Source organism: Chionomys nivalis, chromosome 7 (assembly GCF_950005125.1).
Source record: "Chionomys nivalis chromosome 7, mChiNiv1.1, whole genome shotgun sequence".
Classification (NCBI taxonomy): Eukaryota; Metazoa; Chordata; class Mammalia; order Rodentia; family Cricetidae; genus Chionomys; species Chionomys nivalis.
Window position 1 is genome coordinate 102062780 of NC_080092.1, and position 17403 is coordinate 102080182.

A 17403-nucleotide genomic window follows, 5' to 3' on the forward strand; every position below is an offset into this window, starting at 1 on the left:
TGAGGAGACAGTGGGCATTGCTTCCAACTTCCTAAAACACTCATCTTGAGAAAGGACGGGAGGGAGGGAGAACTTTGTGTATGCACGTGTGAGGGCTTGCATATGTGAGTGCAGTTGCCTGCTGAGGCCAAAAAAAATGTCCAAATCCCCCTGGAGTTGGGGTTACAGGTGGTTGTGAGTTGCCCCTACATGGGTGTTAGGAACTCTGAAGAACATGATACCTGGTTTACAGAGGACTAATTTAACTCTTATACACAAAACATGCTTTGTACCCTTCTATTCCAATGAAAGTCAACAGCTGAGTTCTAATGAAGCTTCAGAAGCCTCTTGACCTGAGGGCGCGTCTCTTCTGTATGTTCCTAGAACAGGGTATGGGCTCTGGTATCTACTCTAGGGGAAGGAGCTGAACCATGTTGGCTTCAGGGACTCAAATGCTTTCCTCCTCAGGGAAGCAGAGCTTCCAGTTGTAAGAGGGCAGCGGAATCACCTGTGTGACCTCCTTGGCGTGCCCAGACCCCAGCTGGCTACAAAGGTAACGGATATTCTGATGATACATGGGGCCTGTGCTGTCTGCTGTTCTGAGCTTCGGTCTAAAGTAAACCAGGTCCCACAGTCGGTTCTCTCATCACTCCCTGCCTGGATGTACCTCCTATTGGGGGCTCTGTTTCTGAGGACACCTGTCCCCTCAGGCTTCCGTGTCTCCCTGGACTTCTGTCCTACTGGGGCTTCAGTCTAATTGACTGCCTATGCTTGGCCGTGGAAGCTGCTGTTGGATGTTAGCTGTGGCGTAGGCCTTGGGCTCTCTGCCCTTATAGAACCCGAGCCTTCAGAAGTCCAGCCTCATGCTGGAGTCCTAGGTGAGTCAGGGACAGAGGAACATTCCAGTCAGCCAGTCCATCTCCACCCCTGGGCTTTTCCTGGCCTGTGGGATACATCCCTCCCTAGAAGACCGTTCTGGTGTGCCTGACAGAGATGACTTTCCTATCTTGCTGCAGGCCCCCATGGTGGGGATTCTGTTGTCTTACTCCAATCAGTACTGACAAAGCAGTGTTTGCGTTTGTCGGTTGCCCTTTAATTATGCCTGAACTTTGGGGGATGCACTCTGGAGCTGTTATTAACCAGGTGTTCCTACTCTTGACATCCCCTCTGCCCCGTGTTGGTGGTGACATCTGGTTAGCTTGTCTCCTGTAAATTATGCCTTTATGTCATTTACAGATCTTTATTAATTAGTGTTTCATGTTTACTCTAATTACTGACAAGTTTATGTTCATAGTCTCTGTTTCCTATTTGACCTTCCTGTTTACGGTTTCTTTTTCCTTTATCTGGATTTCATTTCCCATCCTAACTTGTTTCACTGTTCTGTTCTTCTGTCCCTGGTTACCCCTGGGGCCAGCACTCTTTCTCTGCCTACTGCCTCATCCCTGGCCTTGACCTCTGAGCCGGGCTTGCCCTAACCCTGAGGCCTTGGTATTTAGCTGATACAGTCTTGACAGTCAGCTACTGTTTTTCCTGTTTTCTTTGGTTTGATAATCTGGCTTTAAACCCTGAGCTCCTGTTACCTCGCATGGTGGAAAGGATTTTGTTCTTTCCCTCTCTTGTGTGTGCTATGCTGGGTTTGTGTGCCCGAGTCCCCCCAGGGCCAACCCCTTGAGGAGTCATGGTGTAGTCTCAGTCTCCTATATGGAGAGCGAACTTGAGTTTTCAACTCTGTTCTTTCCATTGTTAGGAAAACTTTGAACGTATGTGAATGAACAATTTAGCAACCTACTCTGTCCACCAACCTGCTAGGATTCTGGGACATGGCAGCCTTTTAGCCATACATCAGAGAGGGTGGGGACTAGCCTGACGTTGCTGTGTATCTTTACAGCCTGCTCCTGGAAGCTGAGCCATTGCCTGCCTAGCTGGGATGCCCTGCCCTGAGGCTCTACAACAAGCTTTACCATCATGGAAACTTGGTGCCACACACCTGAGAAAGGTGGCACATGCTGCTAGCTGGACTGGGAGGCCATCCACAGAGAGCAGTAACTTCATGCATGCTGTCCTCTGGTGGCCTGGTCTGCCCGTACTTCTGCTGTCCTAACACCATGTGCTTCCCATTAAATCATGTCCCATACAGCCCGGCCTCCATCTCTGGGACTTAGGTGAAGACCCACCGTGGGTTCCACTCCTGGTGTTTTGCTGGGTTTTAGGCACTGAGTGATTTCTGTAGCGTGGCAGATGCTCACACCCTGGTGGAGAGTGTGAAGTGCTGGGCACATGCAGGAGCTCTCTCCTCCCTCATGCTGAGCCAGCCACGTCCCCAGCAGTCCTATCATGGTCTGAGCAAGAGATCCTCAGAATCCAGTGTCCTTGTTGGGACTATGGGACAGCTCTGGTCCCCGGGCCTGGATCCTTTGCACCTCCTGTCCTGCTGTCGTAGCCCCATGCCTGCCTCTTTGATCTGTCTATGTCCTAGGCCTGGGAGACTGCTGAACGTTGCTCATTGAGCTTTAGCCTCTGAGATAGAGAGGGAGAGCACACGAGTACTCTATGAGCTGAGGAGCAGAAAGAGTAGCTAGAGACTGTGGGCCCAAGGCCATGTCCCCACTTCTAGTAAATGAAATTTTGGTGGTAGCAGGGCAGAGTAGATAAAAGGCCACAAGAAACCTAATAAAGCTGGAACTCTACTGAGCTGTGTTCTCAGCACTGGCAGATGGAAATCTGTCCTCATGGAAGGAACTCTGGCTCTTGCTGGGTCTTCACTGCGTTGGGTGAAGAGGAAACATCCAGGAATGGTGTGCACACCTTTCATCCCAGCAGAGGCAGGCGGGTCTCTGAGTTTGACGCCAGTCTAGTCTATATAGTGAGTTCCAGGACGACATAGAAAAACCTGTCCCAACAAAAACAGAAGAAACCCTGAGTTGATGACCCATCACCATATAAACGGGGTGTGGTGGTAGGTGCCTAGGATCCCAGCACTTGGAAGGATCATCTCTGAGGAGGCATACGGAGCATTTTAAGCTGGGCTGGGATATAGGAAACCCTATCCCTCCCCACAAATAATAATTCTCCCTGCAAAAAAACTAAGAGGTAGAAATGGTCCGAGATTAGGAGCTGGAGAGATTGCTCAGTGGTTAAGAAAGTAGAGTAATCTTGCAAATAACTTGAGTTCATCCCTAGCACCTATAAAACCACCTGTAACCCCATTTTCGGGGGAGTTCAATATCTTTGGCCTCAGCAGAAACTACACTCACGTGCAATATTTATACTAAAAAAAACTTAAAAGATTAGGAAACAAAAGAGCTTCTGAGAAAACAGCAGAAGCAAAGGTCCTATATGGATGAGGCCGCAGCTCAAGACAGAATTCTGCAAGGTCAGAAGCTACCCAGGAGGACAGCTGGTAAGTCCATATTGTATCCCTGCTTCCCAGACTTAGGAATGTTCATGGTTAGACAACCAATCCTTGGGGGTGGGATCTGAGCTGGCACCAGGTGCCCTGGGTGGGTAAAATTACTGTTAAGAAGGCAGATGGTAGTCCAGTGGTTACCAGCTCACCAGCGGACATGGGAGTTGAGGAAGACAGTAAGATCTGCATTATACTGAAAAATTGTCAGCTTGGCTAAATCATGTGTATGGTGTATGTCTTAGTTGGGGTTTACTATTGCTATGAGGAGACACCATGACTATAGCAACTCAAAACATGTAATTGCAGGGGCTCACAGTTCAGAGATTCAGTCCCTCATGGCAGGAAGCATGTAGGCAGGTGCTGGAGAAATAGATGAGTATCCTACATCTTGCAGGCAACAGGAAGTTGACTGACTCACTGGGCAGTGTCCTGAGTATATGAAACCTCAAAGGCCACTCCCACAGTGACACACTTCCTCAAGAAGGTGTGGCCCAGATTAAAGATATGACCACCAGCCTCGAGGTCTGGATTAAAGGCCTGTGTCACCCATCCAGCCTCTAACAAGGCCACACCTATGAGCTTATGGGGGCCAAATACATTCAAACTACCACAGTGTAACTACCATTCAAGAAAGCGGGCTGTAGTAATTCAGTGCAGTCAGTCTCCCCAGCTGAAAGCAGTGATTTCTGTGGGTGAACTTTAAGCAGAAAATGACCTCATGCGGGCAGTTTCCGTCAGGATACCAAATAAGGGAGAAATGCATGGTAGCTAAATATGGGGTTTATTATACATGTAAAATTTCTTCAAATGGACAAGTGAGGTAGAAAAGGGGTCTTAGTCCTGTGATCTGAGTGAGGGTAGTGTGTAGGAAACCCAGACACCAGGTGATCCTGCTAACCCGTCAGAAACTGCCGAGGAAGGTATCACAGCAGCAGCAGAGAAAGTCTTAACATGAATGACGAGAAAGAGCAGGACAGGCTGTGACAAACATCAATAAGAAGGGAGATTGTTGACACAATGGGAGTGCATTCAAGTCCCCATTTAAAGACTAACCTGGAGGGACACAGACAAAACTTGGGAAGGCTCAGCCTCGGAGAGGGCGATGCCCACGTTTCCTTGAGCAGGAAAATGTCAGCTTTAAACCTTGGACATATGTGAATGTACTAACAGTGTTTAAGCCGGGCACATGGCTCAGGCACCTCTGTAGCCCATCGCGCAGGAGGCGGAGATAGGAGGGAGAGTCAAGGTCAGCCTGGGCTACACAGTAAGACACTACATCAGTAAATAACAAAGTAAATCAGGAAGAGCAAAGCCAGCCTACCATCTTGGATGGTCACTTAAATTGAGAGGTAAAATTTTATCATTTAATGCAAAATGCCCAACAGGCTTGAGTTTGATCATTCCCTCCCAGGTGGTGGCACCTTTGGGAATTAGGGCCTACTGTGAAGACGTGGGTTGCTGGATGATGGGGTTTAGAGCCCGGTCCTCTCTCTAAAGACATGAGAGGGTGAAGAGTCCCAGCTGTGAACAACGTCCACCATCAATGCCTTCCCTACCATGACGGACCGTACCCTCAAACCACGAGCCTATATATCCCTCCAGAAATTGCTTCTTGTTTGGTATTTGGTCGCAGTAATGAGAAAAGTAGCTACTACAGATGGTTTGAAAACTGAAGAAAAGCTTGGCTTAATAGACATTTCTAGAACCTAGAAGCCAAAACTTTGATAATCGGACTCCTGCTTTTAAAAAGTAGTATTTTAAAAATTACCAGTTGGTACAAATTACCAAACAAAGGAAATTTGCCTAAAGTAGTGCTTAGAGGATTGAGGCCTCGAGTTATGTAGCAGAAACAAAAGGGTGAAAACTAAGGAACAGAACGTGAGGGGAGGAAGCAGAGAGTGACGGACAGTTGTCTGTGGAAGGGAGTAGAGCAGACAAGGCTCAGAACCTGCAGTGGATGCAGTGTAGACACCTGGCGGCAGCCTCAGCTGAAGTGAACGAAGTCCCGGCCTTCCTGCAAGTTCAGTGACTTCAGGTTGTCTTCAAATGCACCCCCTGTGAGGTCCTGTGGGGAGAGGAGATCCAGCTCAGTCAGGCTTCCTCTTGCTCTCGACTGCTGCAGGGACTGGGCCCACTTACCCTCCCCTCTGCTGATTAGGGGTGAGGCCTGAGGGAAACCAAAGGCCAGTGGGAGCTGCAGCTAGGACAGCTGCTATACAGCTGTGTTGGCCGCCAGTAGGGTGACTTACTGAGAGGGCCTTGGTACTCTCCAGAAGGCAGATAAGGCACTCTCTGGTTTACCTCTTGCTATTCAGGGAACTTTGTCTCATCTCTGCAAGATCTACCAAGTGCCCACCCTGTGACTCTTACCTGTCAACCCCCACCCCCAGTCCCCAAAGGGAGCAAAGGGCCATGATCTTGCTAAAGAACAGCCCAACTAGTGGCATTTGGTAGGATGTGGGAGGGACTGCTTTGTTCCTCTTAAGGCATCTGTCTTTGGGCCAGCACAACAGGCCTCTGAGCTGGGCTGTGGCACTGACCCTACCTTGTCCCATCATTGCTACCGGTGGTCGGAAACACTTGAGTGAATTGGGCAGTGGTGGTGCCCACCTTTAATCCCAGCACTTGGGAGGCAGAGACAGGTGGATCTCTGTGTGAGGCCAGCCTGGTCTACAGAGTGAGTTCCAGGATAGCCAGGGCTACAAGGTGAAACCCTGTCTCAAAAAACAAAAAGTGAAAGAAAAACACCTGAGTTGCCTGGAAAAGCAGAAATGTCCACAGTGGCCATACCTGCCACCCTTCCTCTTTTCCCTCTCACTTCCCCTCCTTTCCCTTCCCCATATTCAGAGAAGTTATCGGGCTTGGGCTAGGGTAGGTCAGAGTCTGCCCCCATGAGACTTAACACTGTTGAACACAGAATGGATTCTCCTGTGTTTAACATGTTCTGGGAGAATGTGAGGACACATGAAAGGAAGGGGTGTCTGCAGGACACAAGCCAACAAGGGTTAGCACTGGAGTTGTAGAGGACTCTGCCATCGCACTCCAGAGGAGAAATCCCAGTTATAAAGATGGCAGAGTGCATCTAAATTCCCACCAGATGAGTGGTGCTCAGCTTTAAGTGAGACACCCCCACACCACAGCAAGATAGTTCTCCAAAAGGGTAAACAGGTCATCCAACATGGGTGGCCTTTGGAGGTGTCACAACTAGACTTCTAGGACAAACCAGAGGAATGGAGCTCACGGCAGCATCGCTAGTGACTCCCACAAGCCATGGTCCTGACATGCCAACAAGACCCAAGTGCTGAGAGGAATCAGTCATAAGGACAAAAAGTTGGGATCTGTTCACAGATGGCCACATGAGTGGCAAGCAGACGGTCCTACTGTACGTACACAGTGCTATACGGATGCCAAGAAGGTGTTCTGCCAGCTGGGGCCATCATGCGGTGAGCCTCATATGGTGTCTTGCTACTGCCCATAGCTCTTCTCTGAGCCTGGACTTACTACATAGGGTACTTTGGACACTTCGTCCAGCCCCTTGGAACATTTGCACTGTTCTTAAGGAGGCTGTAACTCTGCCCTGTGAGCGCACATCCTCTTTTCTAATAAAGATATGAAAAGAGGTGGAGGGCCAAATGTGACCTGTAGGCCAGTGGTTGCTAACCTGTGTTGAGCCATCTTCTGTGCGTCACGGGCCACAATACAAAAGTTCATTTAAATAAGAAATGTAAAAATAGCCTCCTGTGGTGAGACCCTGGAATGTAAGCAGGAACAATGATCATCTCAGCCTTACCAAGAGAATGGGCTGCCTAATGTGAGGCTGGGACAATTAGATGTACCAAACAGATTAACTAGGGATTCCTAGTTAACCTATCAAAATAACTTCTCACCGTATCACAGATAGCATAAGTCCTAGTCATAGGTGTGGGCCGTGCCATGTAAACCGTCACAATCAAGAATATCCATCTCAGAATGAAGGTGAAAGTCAAATAATGTAAGTTACTCGAAATGGCAAAATATATCATCAGCTTATAAATTAAAATTCAGGAACAAGAGATGGCTTCAGTAAAGTGCTTGCCGCACACACACACGGACCTGCGTTCAGTCTCTGGCACCACTGTGAAGGCTGGTGTAGTGGTATACACCTGCATGCCAGCAGTGGGGAATCGGGGACGGGAGAACCTCTTGGTTTGCCTACCAGCTATAGTCTTGCTCAGTCAGGGAGCTGAGTGAAACCTGTCTCAATAGTGATAAAGATGATGTAAAAGCAACAGAAGCCAGTGTCAACCTCTGACCTCCACTAGCATACACAAATATACCACGCACACAAAGAATATCCAAAATATATAACACATCACAGGCAGGTCCATCTTCCTTACTGTGTTAAGAGAAATGCTACACACTGCTAGAAGATGCTTGGTAAGCAGTAGAAACAGCTAAGGAGGGGCCTTTCTCTCCCACAGTATCATCCGCTCAATGCTGTTGTGTACCTGTTTCCAGGTGTGACTGTTATCATCTGCTCCTGTGTGACACCACTTCATAGGAGACACAAACACATAGACGTGTCTCACTTTCTGGGGGGCCAGAACCCAGGCCTACCCCTGTAATGACTGGAAATGAGCTGTCACAGATTGGAAGCCATGGGTTGAAACACAGCCTGGAGTTCTACCTATGGCCCAACGTGTGGGGGACAGCCGCACCTTTTGCTGAAGGCCCACCATAACCATCACTGGTAACGGGGTGACAGTGCTATCTTTGAAGCTGGTAATACCTTGTACTGTGGCTGCTGACATTTAGGGTGGCCATATTGTCTCTCCTGGTAGCTGTCTGGAAATTTCCATTAGGACTTGGAGAGAGACAAACTATCCAAGAATAAAAGGAGTCAAGCAAATAATAGACAACTTACCAGCACTTGCCGTGAGACCTTTAGGAATACGACTCCCCTGGACCCAAAGCTGGAGCGGGATGGTGGGTGACTCCGAGGTCAGTGGTGTGTAGATACAGTTTGACTAGAGTGACTGGGGTACAAGGCCTGCTTAGCTCTGCCTCAGCCTGCACCCAGAAGCTTCTCAGTGAAAAGACAGGCCCATTTTACTACAGTGAGGAAAAGACATGGATGGATAGGGCTACTGGCCATCAGGATTGCGCACGGTCAATGACCAGGGGCAGGTCCCACGGGCAGGACATACTAGTCCTCCACAGCCCAGTACACATCCCTTCCAGGTGAACTCAACTGTGGTGGATGCTTTCTGTTAATAAACATGACGTTCTGTATAAGAAAGAACTTCCTATGCAGTATCATCATCAAATCAGTTAATGTCACCCTATTAAAGAGTTCTGGGAATAATATCTGAAGAGCAGAGACTCCCGAGAGAGGGAATCTGCCACACGCTTGATCAGCCAAGAAACAGTGTCCAGAGCAGATGAAGAAAGGTTAGCCCTAGCTCCACCAAGAACCTTGCTGTCCGTCATTGTTAGCTTGGCACAGTTGTTGGGGACTCGTTTCCTGGAGAGACTGGGATTCTGTGTAACACTGACCACAAGTAACCTTGTTTTCCACGGAAACAGGATGCTTGGCACCTATGTCCACATGACCAAAAGCAGAGAAACCAGATGAACCGAAGCAGGGTCCTGTGGCCCCACTGGTCACCACCAGGCTGTTACTCTATGTGGGCAAGGCTGCCCTTTGTGTAACATGAGCCACAGTGCTTGAACATGGTGGCTGGGTTCAGAACAATGACTTTGAGAACAGCTTTACGAGGGTGTTACCAGGCGTGCCCACCTCATCCCCCACCTCTAACTTAGCTCAGGGTGTTTTTATGGCCACCTGTCTCCTCCAGTCCTAGATTCCTCTCTAGTGCTGGGATTAAATGTATATACCACCCGCCACCTGGCCTCTATGGCTAACTAGTGTGGCTGCTGGGATTAACGGTGTGTGCTACCACTGCATGGCTGACTAGTGTGGCTTTGCACCCTGATCTTCCAGGCAAGCTTACTTACTAAAACACAAACAAGATACCACTACCTTTACAATAAGGATACAGGTAGCGGGCTATGCTCCAGTGCCCACGGTCAGGTCTTGTCCTTGGTTTTAGTCACTGGGTCAGAGTGGGAAAGCACCGAGGAGCCCCACAACCAGAGCCAACACTCACCAGCTTCACACAGATGACAAAGGGGGACCGGGCAGCTTGGAAGTGCAGGATGGGGACCTTCGGCTTGGGTCTCTCCTATAAAGATGGTGCCAACCATGAGTCACTAGGGTGTCACGCAGAAGGAACTCCCTGGATCCTGTCCTAACCATAGCCTCTACTCACAGTAGCTTGTGGTCAAGTAGCTAATGGGAATCTTGGGCCAGCTGGGGCAGGACAGGTGGTTGTGTCCCGGATTCTGGCAGCCACAGCCACCTGATAGCCACAAGAACCAACTCTGGTATGCCACATTGATGCCCATACCGAAGGAACATGTAGCCGTTTCCTCAAGGATGGGGGCAGAGTCCTAAGGGATCCTGAAGACTCTTTGAGGGCTGAGGGCTATGTTTTTGGGCAGAGTCAAAAATGCCGAAGTATAAGGGAAAGCTGGCATGGTATGGATGATTCTCCCCTGTAAGGTGCTTTGGTGGTCTGCACACGGCTCCATACCTGAGACTCCTCATGGCAGTAAAAGCCCTTTCTGATCTTGTTCTCGTCAACATCACAGAAGGCCACCACCTGGGGGTGAACACGGACAGGCAGGTCAGATGGTGGTTGCGGGTGTAAGGTAAAGACATGACAGGATTGAGGGAGTCAGGATAATGGCCAACGGGATGAGGAGGACAGGGTCCTACCTTGCATCGGCTGGCTGCTGTCAGGCTGCGATATAACCTACGCCCCTGCTTGCCCGCATTCCAAATGGTGAAGGACTTCCAACGGGGTAGGACTTGTTCCTCCAGGAAGTGGACACGGTGGGTCCAGATGGTAACCCTGTAGCCAAGCAGAGGGGAAAGCCAGGGCTGGCCAGATGTTGTGGGCTCCAGAGCCACCTTAGCCCTGGGGACACACATGAACGGCTCCTGCATATTTAGGCTTACCCCGTTTGGGGGTGGGGGCACATGAAGTCTAAACCAAGGGAGATCTGACTCTACCGACCACTGTCATAGTTAGGGGTCACCATGAGCCACCATGTACAGCAATGCTCTTTGGGAAGCCTTTAGCCACTCTTATTGATCCCGATTTCTATTTGGGACCCTGAGAAATACAGACTTGATGGATGGGGGCCTCTCCACAGCTGCCAGTTCTACCAGCACACAAGTGCCTCCAGTATGTGGCAGGTGTGTATACGTGTGCACAAACAGGAGGGTTCATGCAAAACCCAGTGGCTGGCATCGGGTATCTTATCATTCTCTACCCTGCCTGAGACGGGACTGAACCTGGAGCTCGCCAACTCAGCAAGACTACCAGCAAGCTTCAGGGATCCTGTTTCCCTTCTCGGCACTGGGGTTACAGGTGTGTGTTGCTTTTTATGTGGGTGCTAGAGACTGAACCTGGCTCTGTCAGTGAAGTGCTTGCTGCAGAAACATGAGGACCTAAGTTCAATCTCCCCAGGTTCCAAATTCTAAATGTGGCAACTAGTCCTTCTGAGTTAGAAAGAGAAAAGGAGAGTGGACAAAACCACCCTGGCCTAATTTCACAGAGGAGTCAATACTCACAAGGAAGGCCTGGGTAAATAGGTCATAGTCACACTAGGAAATAAACTTTCTACCCTAGATGTCCCTTTCTGGGCATAGTAGGGCCCTTGGAAGAAGATCTCCAGAGCTGGTTCTTTCTCCTGAGATCTTCTCACCTGCTGCCCCTCATCTAAGGGCCTCCCAGACCCTAGCACTCTGTCCTTTGGATGGTGCCTCCCTTGTATTCAGGGCTGCACCTCCTGATGTCACTACCCACATCAAAGCATGCTTTGCCTGTTCAGCATTTCCCTGAGATCTCCTGTGTGAAAACATTCTAATTAGGGTTGTGCCGAGCTCAGTGGTTTTGGTAGGGGATTCCCTGGAGGTTCTGGGGAACAACATTTAATCCTGAACCCCAGCCAGTTCTCTCGATGGCTGCAGTGCCCCCATTATAAGAGAAAGTCACACACAGGACATGCTTCAGCCCCATACATATACCTCTCTGCAGCCATACTGTCACCCAAGGCAAGGGAAGACCCTGAGAGTGAGAACCTTGATCTCACATCAGAGCTCAAGCAAGGGTCAGATACTTCAGCAATGTCATAAGCCAAGAAAGGCCCTTCTGATTTCTATCTCTCAGCCAACTTTAGAGTAATGGTCCCAGCCAGTTTCAATATGGGAGCAGAAGGCAGGAGGATAGAGTCAAAGGCAAAAGATCAAGACTGGCTGGCACCCCCAGCAGAGGTGTTGACACACCCATCTGTCTGCTCTAAGTGTAGGTGAGGGTTCTCAAAATGAGGATGAAGCAACCCCAGGCACAGGCTTCTCAGACCCTATGAGATGCCAGCAGGCCAACCTCCATCTCATCTTAGCCCCAAGTGCCCCCTTCTGCCTCCAGCAAGGGCCTTTGCAGGAAACCTGCATGGAGACAGCCCACTGTGAGGGTTCATGGATATGAACACAGGAGATGTAGCAGGTGCTATGAGGCATCTCTATGTCCTCTCAGGCTCCTCAAGGAATGCCTTGCCTAGAGGCTGCTTGTCCTCACTTGACCTCTGAGGACACCCTGAGAGTTTGTTCCCACAGCCTTGGTCACTTCAAGAGGTCTGTTCTGGTCAGTCCCTGAGCAAGATGTGATGTATGCATCAAATCCATGAGGGTACATGCACAGTGCCCTTGTGTGGTATATGTTCACATGTGCCTTTCTGCATGTATGTGTGTGGCATGGTCATAGGTAAGTAAACACATACAACAGCAGCTCCTGTTAGAGACTAAGCACGGATGATGTGTCGGTGAGATCCTGCCCACGCACTCGCTGGGTCCACTGGGGTATCTCTGCGTGAGAAAAATCCTGATCCTGCTATGCTCCGTCTGTGAAGCTTACTTACAGGATGGTGGGTTTAACTGGACAGTGAAGTCAACTTGGTTTCCCAAAACCATGGGCACCAATGATTTTATACAGCAATCCCAAACCTGTCCACCAGGACTGGGCTCTAGCTGTAGGGCCCTTAGCATCCTGAGTTTTGTTAGGTGGCTTCTAATGGGAAGGGGGGTTGGCGTGGAGTTATTAAAAGGTGTGATGCAGAAACTGCTGGACATCTGGGCCTTGCTAGAGCATCCTGCACTGGTCTTGTTTCCCCTAGGAATCTGCCTTGAGAAAGGCCATCTGGCACCCAGAAAGTTTGTCTCTTTTTGTTAAGAGACCATCAACTTAGAGCTGGGGTCAACAGCTAAGGGAACTGGTTTTCTTGGACCCAAATGCCTACATTGAGGCTGAATGATCACAGACTCAGCACTGTACCACCCCACAAGAGTCCATGGGTAAGCAGTGGCTGATGGGGTGGGAAAGGCCCCTAATTCCCAGAAGGCATGGTCACTGGTCAGTAGCACCTGTGGCCAGAAACAAAAGGCTATAAAAATCTTGCCAGAGGCACACAGGGGATGGCCCACCTGTCCCGTCAGGTACCACAGCAGCCGTATGTCAGCACAAGCCATCTTGGGCTGAATACCAGGAGTCAGGACGAGTCTGGTCCCCTCATCCCTACTTTTGAGGTGCATCTTGTTGCTGCACTTATCTGGGGAAAAGGGCCCCATTTAGTTCTCTCCAAATATTTGATAAAAGCACAAACCCAAGCATCATACTGCCAGGGAACAAGGTCAGAAACATACTTCTCTTCAGACCTCAACTGTGACAATAGGAAGCTAACAGCTTGCAGAATATAAGCAGCCTGGATATCATAAAAGGTTAAACCTATCATAAGATGAAAGAACCCTCAGTGAAAGTATGAAGGCAGCAGATGAAGTGGCAACAGTCGGTTCAACAGCTCACGGGTTTAAGGAATGCTTGATTTCCTGAAGGGGCTATTCTCCTCTATGACCTTTGGTATCTGAGGTACTAAACACACACGCAAAGACAAATGACACAAATTCAGACCATTTTGAGCTGGAAATAAAAACGACAGAATCAGGTATTGCCACTTGAAGACTTCTGATAGATTAGACAAAGACAACTCTCAAGCGAGCCTCACGTTGTAATTACAGCTGCTATCCTGGGAGGTGGTGCGGCTCACAGCTTAAAGACTTTAATCCGACACAGAAACTCACATTAGATCACTTATTTTTATGCTGTGGGTGGCAAAGCTTACTGTGAAAACACAAAGGCATGAACTCTGTCTACACAGGCCGCTCTGCTGAGGGCGTGAGGAGTGCCTGCTGGGTGGGCTGCGAGCCACCACCCAGGAGTCGAGCCTCACGGACGAGCATGGGAAGGACTCCCGTTATACAAATGACCGCATCTCAAGGCCTCTCACGCTCACGCAGCCTACAGGCTGACGGGAGATGGGTGTAGATTTTCGGTCAGCCAGTAGAATCGGTACTGGAAACACCTGCAGCTTGGTGCCCAGATAGCTCCCACAGTGTTCTGCGACTAATTTCTACCTCTATCAGTGGACACTGGGAAGGGGTTCCTTCTTGGGAGAAACACTGCTGTGTTTTAACACAGATGCAGTTTACACAGGATGGTGTAAATCCACACTAGTTGATTTTTTTAAGAGTTGTACTCTTGATTTGTATCCGTTTCATAAGCACTGCTGAACCTAGTTTGCTAATGTGACTGAGGTTTTAGTGAGAAACAAGGTCTGTTGCTCATTCTCTTGTAACACCTCTGTCTCATACACAGCACAGACTGAAGAGTTAAGAAGCTCTCTCTTTTATACTAAGAGCAAGCTTGGTTCCACACCTTTAACCAGTGGGCTTGGAGGGCCAAGGACGGATGGCCCGCGCCAAAGAAAAGTGGAAAGGTTGCTACAGACGGTTGTTAGCCCATCAGATCTTTTCTTGGGTCCCACGGTGAGCTATGCTAGGTTAGAGCAAATGAGAACAAAGCTGAGAGCAAGCCTTCTCACACAATCAGGGAAACCGGTATTTGGCTTTGGCACTGATATTTCCTGACCTCTGAAACAAGACACCCGGTAGTCCTGAAGGACTTACTATGAGGTGCTACAGTATACTCTGACCCCACCACCTTCCTCCTCAGTGGTATTCCCTACACCCCACCCTTATGAGCTTCATGAAGTCCTGACTCCAATCACACCAGTGACTTACAAGTGATCTGGGCCCGGCCGCACCGGCACCTTACCTGTCCTTGCCGTCCCAGGAATTTCCAGGACTTGGTATGTCCTACTTACTCAAGGACCGAGTGTGTGGCTGCATATGGGTGATAGCGGTAGAGGAGCAGGCTGTGGTCCACACGGAAGACGCCACCCCCTTTCCTAAGGTGCTCATAGAAGAACAGCAAGTCCTCTGGTACCCCCTGAAAAAGCCAGAAGACAGTGCTCACCACGCTGGGTACTGACCCAGGCCGTCAGGAGCTGTGGAAGGGTGTTTTGTTTAGAGCCAAAGATGGTGGCGCCCCTGTGGCCCCAGCTCTCTGGGAGGCAGAGCTCACAGGATTGCTTGAGCCCAGAAGCTAGTGCTCAACCTGAACGCCACAGCCAGACTTTGCCTCAATAAAAGAATCCACTGTTGATACTCAAGGGTGATGTAGGTTGGTGCAGATCACATGAAAGAAATGGAGATTAGTAACTTGTTTCCTGAGCAGGTGAGGAATGAACTCTAGGAAAGACATGAGGATGAAGCAGAGGGTAGGCTGTGTGTGGATCTGAAGTCCAGTCCTGTCTTAAATTCTACTCTGTGGGGCAGAAAAGGTCTTGGGGCAAACTATCAGCAATCAGTGAGCACAGAGCCGCATGGCCTTGGAAAACGGAAATCTCATCAATGTGGCAAAAAGGGGATGGTTTCCCAGGAGGCCCACAATGAGATGCTGAAAAGGGGGAGATTGGATGCTTCAGAAGGCAAGGATATCATCTGAGTGCAGTCTGTTATAAGGTTGTATTTTAACATCATGGTCAGAAGGGGGCGATGTTGAGCCAGGAACCAGGAAATAAGCAGAGAAGACAGGGAGGTGAAAAGTACACTTGTCTCAAGCAGAACAAATACTGCCTTGATGAAAACTCACTTCCTCCCACACCAAAACCAATGTGCTTAGTAACAAAACTTGAGACAGGTCTCTGAGCTGTATCATACAGCCTTAACAAACAGGAAGGTGTGGAGGTGGGAACGTTTTGGATGGAAAAATCAATACCGACTCAAACTGGTTTCAAAACGGAGAGTAAATAACACAAAACAGATCTGAGGAAGGGCTTAGCTCAGACTAGGGTCAGGCTCACCAGCAGAGATGTTGCTTGGGGGGTGAAAATGTTCACTACTGCTAGGCAGGGGCTGGAGGACAGAAAGGCCATATGGCCGGTTAGCCGGCTCCCTGCAGGATACAAGCCAGCCCTGAGGATTCAATAGACCCAGAGGTAGAGACAATGTAGCTAATACCTTCCTTACCACCTACCGTTTCCCACCAACAGCCATTAATGCAAGCTGAGGTACCGTGAGCCCACAGCCAAGATGCACCAGAGACGTGGCTCCGAGCATGTTCACTGAAACCCACTGCAGTCAGTACAATGACGAGTACCACGGGGGTGATGGAAAGTGCAGTGGTATACTTGTATTGATAAATAAATCTTGCCTGAAGACCAGAGGCAAGGCTAAAGCCACTAGAGGTCAGGCAATGACGACACACACCTTTAATCCGAGTAGCCACACTAGTTTGCCACAGAAACCAGGTGGCACATGCCTTTAATCCCAGCCCTAGAAAGGAATATAAAACGGAAGGAGACAGCTCACAGACACAGTCTCATTCTGAGATTCCTGGAGGCAGGATCGTCATTTTGGACTAAAGAGAGGTAAGAGTCAGGGACTGGCTGTTTTGCTTTTCTGACCTTCAGGTTGTGAACCCCAAGTTCTGTCTCTGGATTTGTATTATTCGTGCTACAGGAAAGAGTCTGAAATGATTTCCTGAAAACCCTGGCCTTATCGGTGCCCTGCAGGCACCCATACACACACCTAGGGGAACCCAGAAAGAGCCCAAGTTCTACTGGTTGGCACTTACCTGTCCTCCTTCATCAAACAGGCCCACATGGGAAAACCAGGCCCGAGAGCAGAACCACGTGGGCATGATCACTGTGGGGCCGTGGGAGGTGAACACCTAAGAGAAAAGAGAAATTAGCACCGATGTCATTGATAGGAAAGACCAGCTTGTCAGGAACAACCTACAGTCTGTTACTCATGTGTCATTAAGAAAGTGACAAAAGAATTTATGCCCCTTCTTTGTGGGAACAGGATTCACCAGACAGGAGGTAATTAACCCAGGCTACTCCCAGGTCCCCACTCTCCAGCTAATGCTCACTGCTAAGCATATTAGGGAACCCTCTGCTTATGCAGGAGGTGAAGCTGTGTGTGGGGACCGACAGTAAACACACTGTTTCTAATTGCAAGAAGAGAAATCTGAAGGAGCAAGAAAGGATACCAACCATGACTAGATAATGAAGCTCAATATGGCTTCCTGGAATGACACAAATATCACAACTGACTCAAGACACAAAACCTGAGTAATTTCTAATAGCTTGAGACCTGAGCCTTCCCACAAATAAATAAATAAATTAAAATAAAATAAAAAATAAAAAAGCCATGGCCAGGTGGGTCTCTGGTGAACGGTGCCAAATGCTTAAAGAACCAACACCCTCTTCACAATCTCTTCCAAAAACAGTTGTGCAGAGTCCTTCTAAGTCACTCTATGTAGCCAGGATCACCGGATGGAAGCAGCACACATAAGTGATCCTTATGAACAGAGGCCACAAAAATGCTCGTGAACAGAGTTTAGCAGTCACAGAATAGGACCATACCCATGGAGTAGGTGGTATTTACCCCAGGACAAATGCACCAAAAACAGACTGAGGATGAGAGCCTAGATAGATGCAGTAGCATTTGG

The 17403-nt window shown here is 49.1% G+C and overlaps 2 protein-coding genes across 3 annotated transcripts in view; one reads left to right on the top strand and one right to left on the bottom strand.

Moving 5' to 3' along the window:
* Tbcd (tubulin folding cofactor D) overlaps positions 1 to 2564 on the top strand; it is a 151190-nt gene extending 148626 nt beyond the window's left edge. Inside the window, exons 38-39 of the mRNA XM_057774425.1 lie at positions 448 to 532; positions 1868 to 2564. Of these exons, the coding sequence (XP_057630408.1) occupies positions 448 to 532; positions 1868 to 1885 (103 nt within the window). The 3' untranslated portion in view covers positions 1886 to 2564. The remainder of the gene's footprint in view (positions 1 to 447; positions 533 to 1867) is intronic.
* Positions 2565 to 4324: 1760 nt separating this feature from the next.
* B3gntl1 (UDP-GlcNAc:betaGal beta-1,3-N-acetylglucosaminyltransferase like 1) overlaps positions 4325 to 17403 on the bottom strand; it is a 73336-nt gene continuing 60257 nt past the window's right edge. The window contains exons 7-12 of one of the 2 annotated variants that reach the window (XM_057774427.1): positions 16525 to 16620; positions 14711 to 14835; positions 10206 to 10341; positions 10021 to 10089; positions 9535 to 9609; positions 4325 to 5450 (exon numbers count right to left, since the gene is read on the bottom strand). In XM_057774427.1, the coding sequence (XP_057630410.1) occupies positions 5370 to 5450; positions 9535 to 9609; positions 10021 to 10089; positions 10206 to 10341; positions 14711 to 14835; positions 16525 to 16620 (582 nt within the window). In that variant the 3' untranslated portion in view covers positions 4325 to 5369. The remainder of the gene's footprint in view (positions 5451 to 9534; positions 9610 to 10020; positions 10090 to 10205; positions 10342 to 14710; positions 14836 to 16524; positions 16621 to 17403) is intronic. The other variant, XM_057774428.1, reaches the window with a different exon arrangement.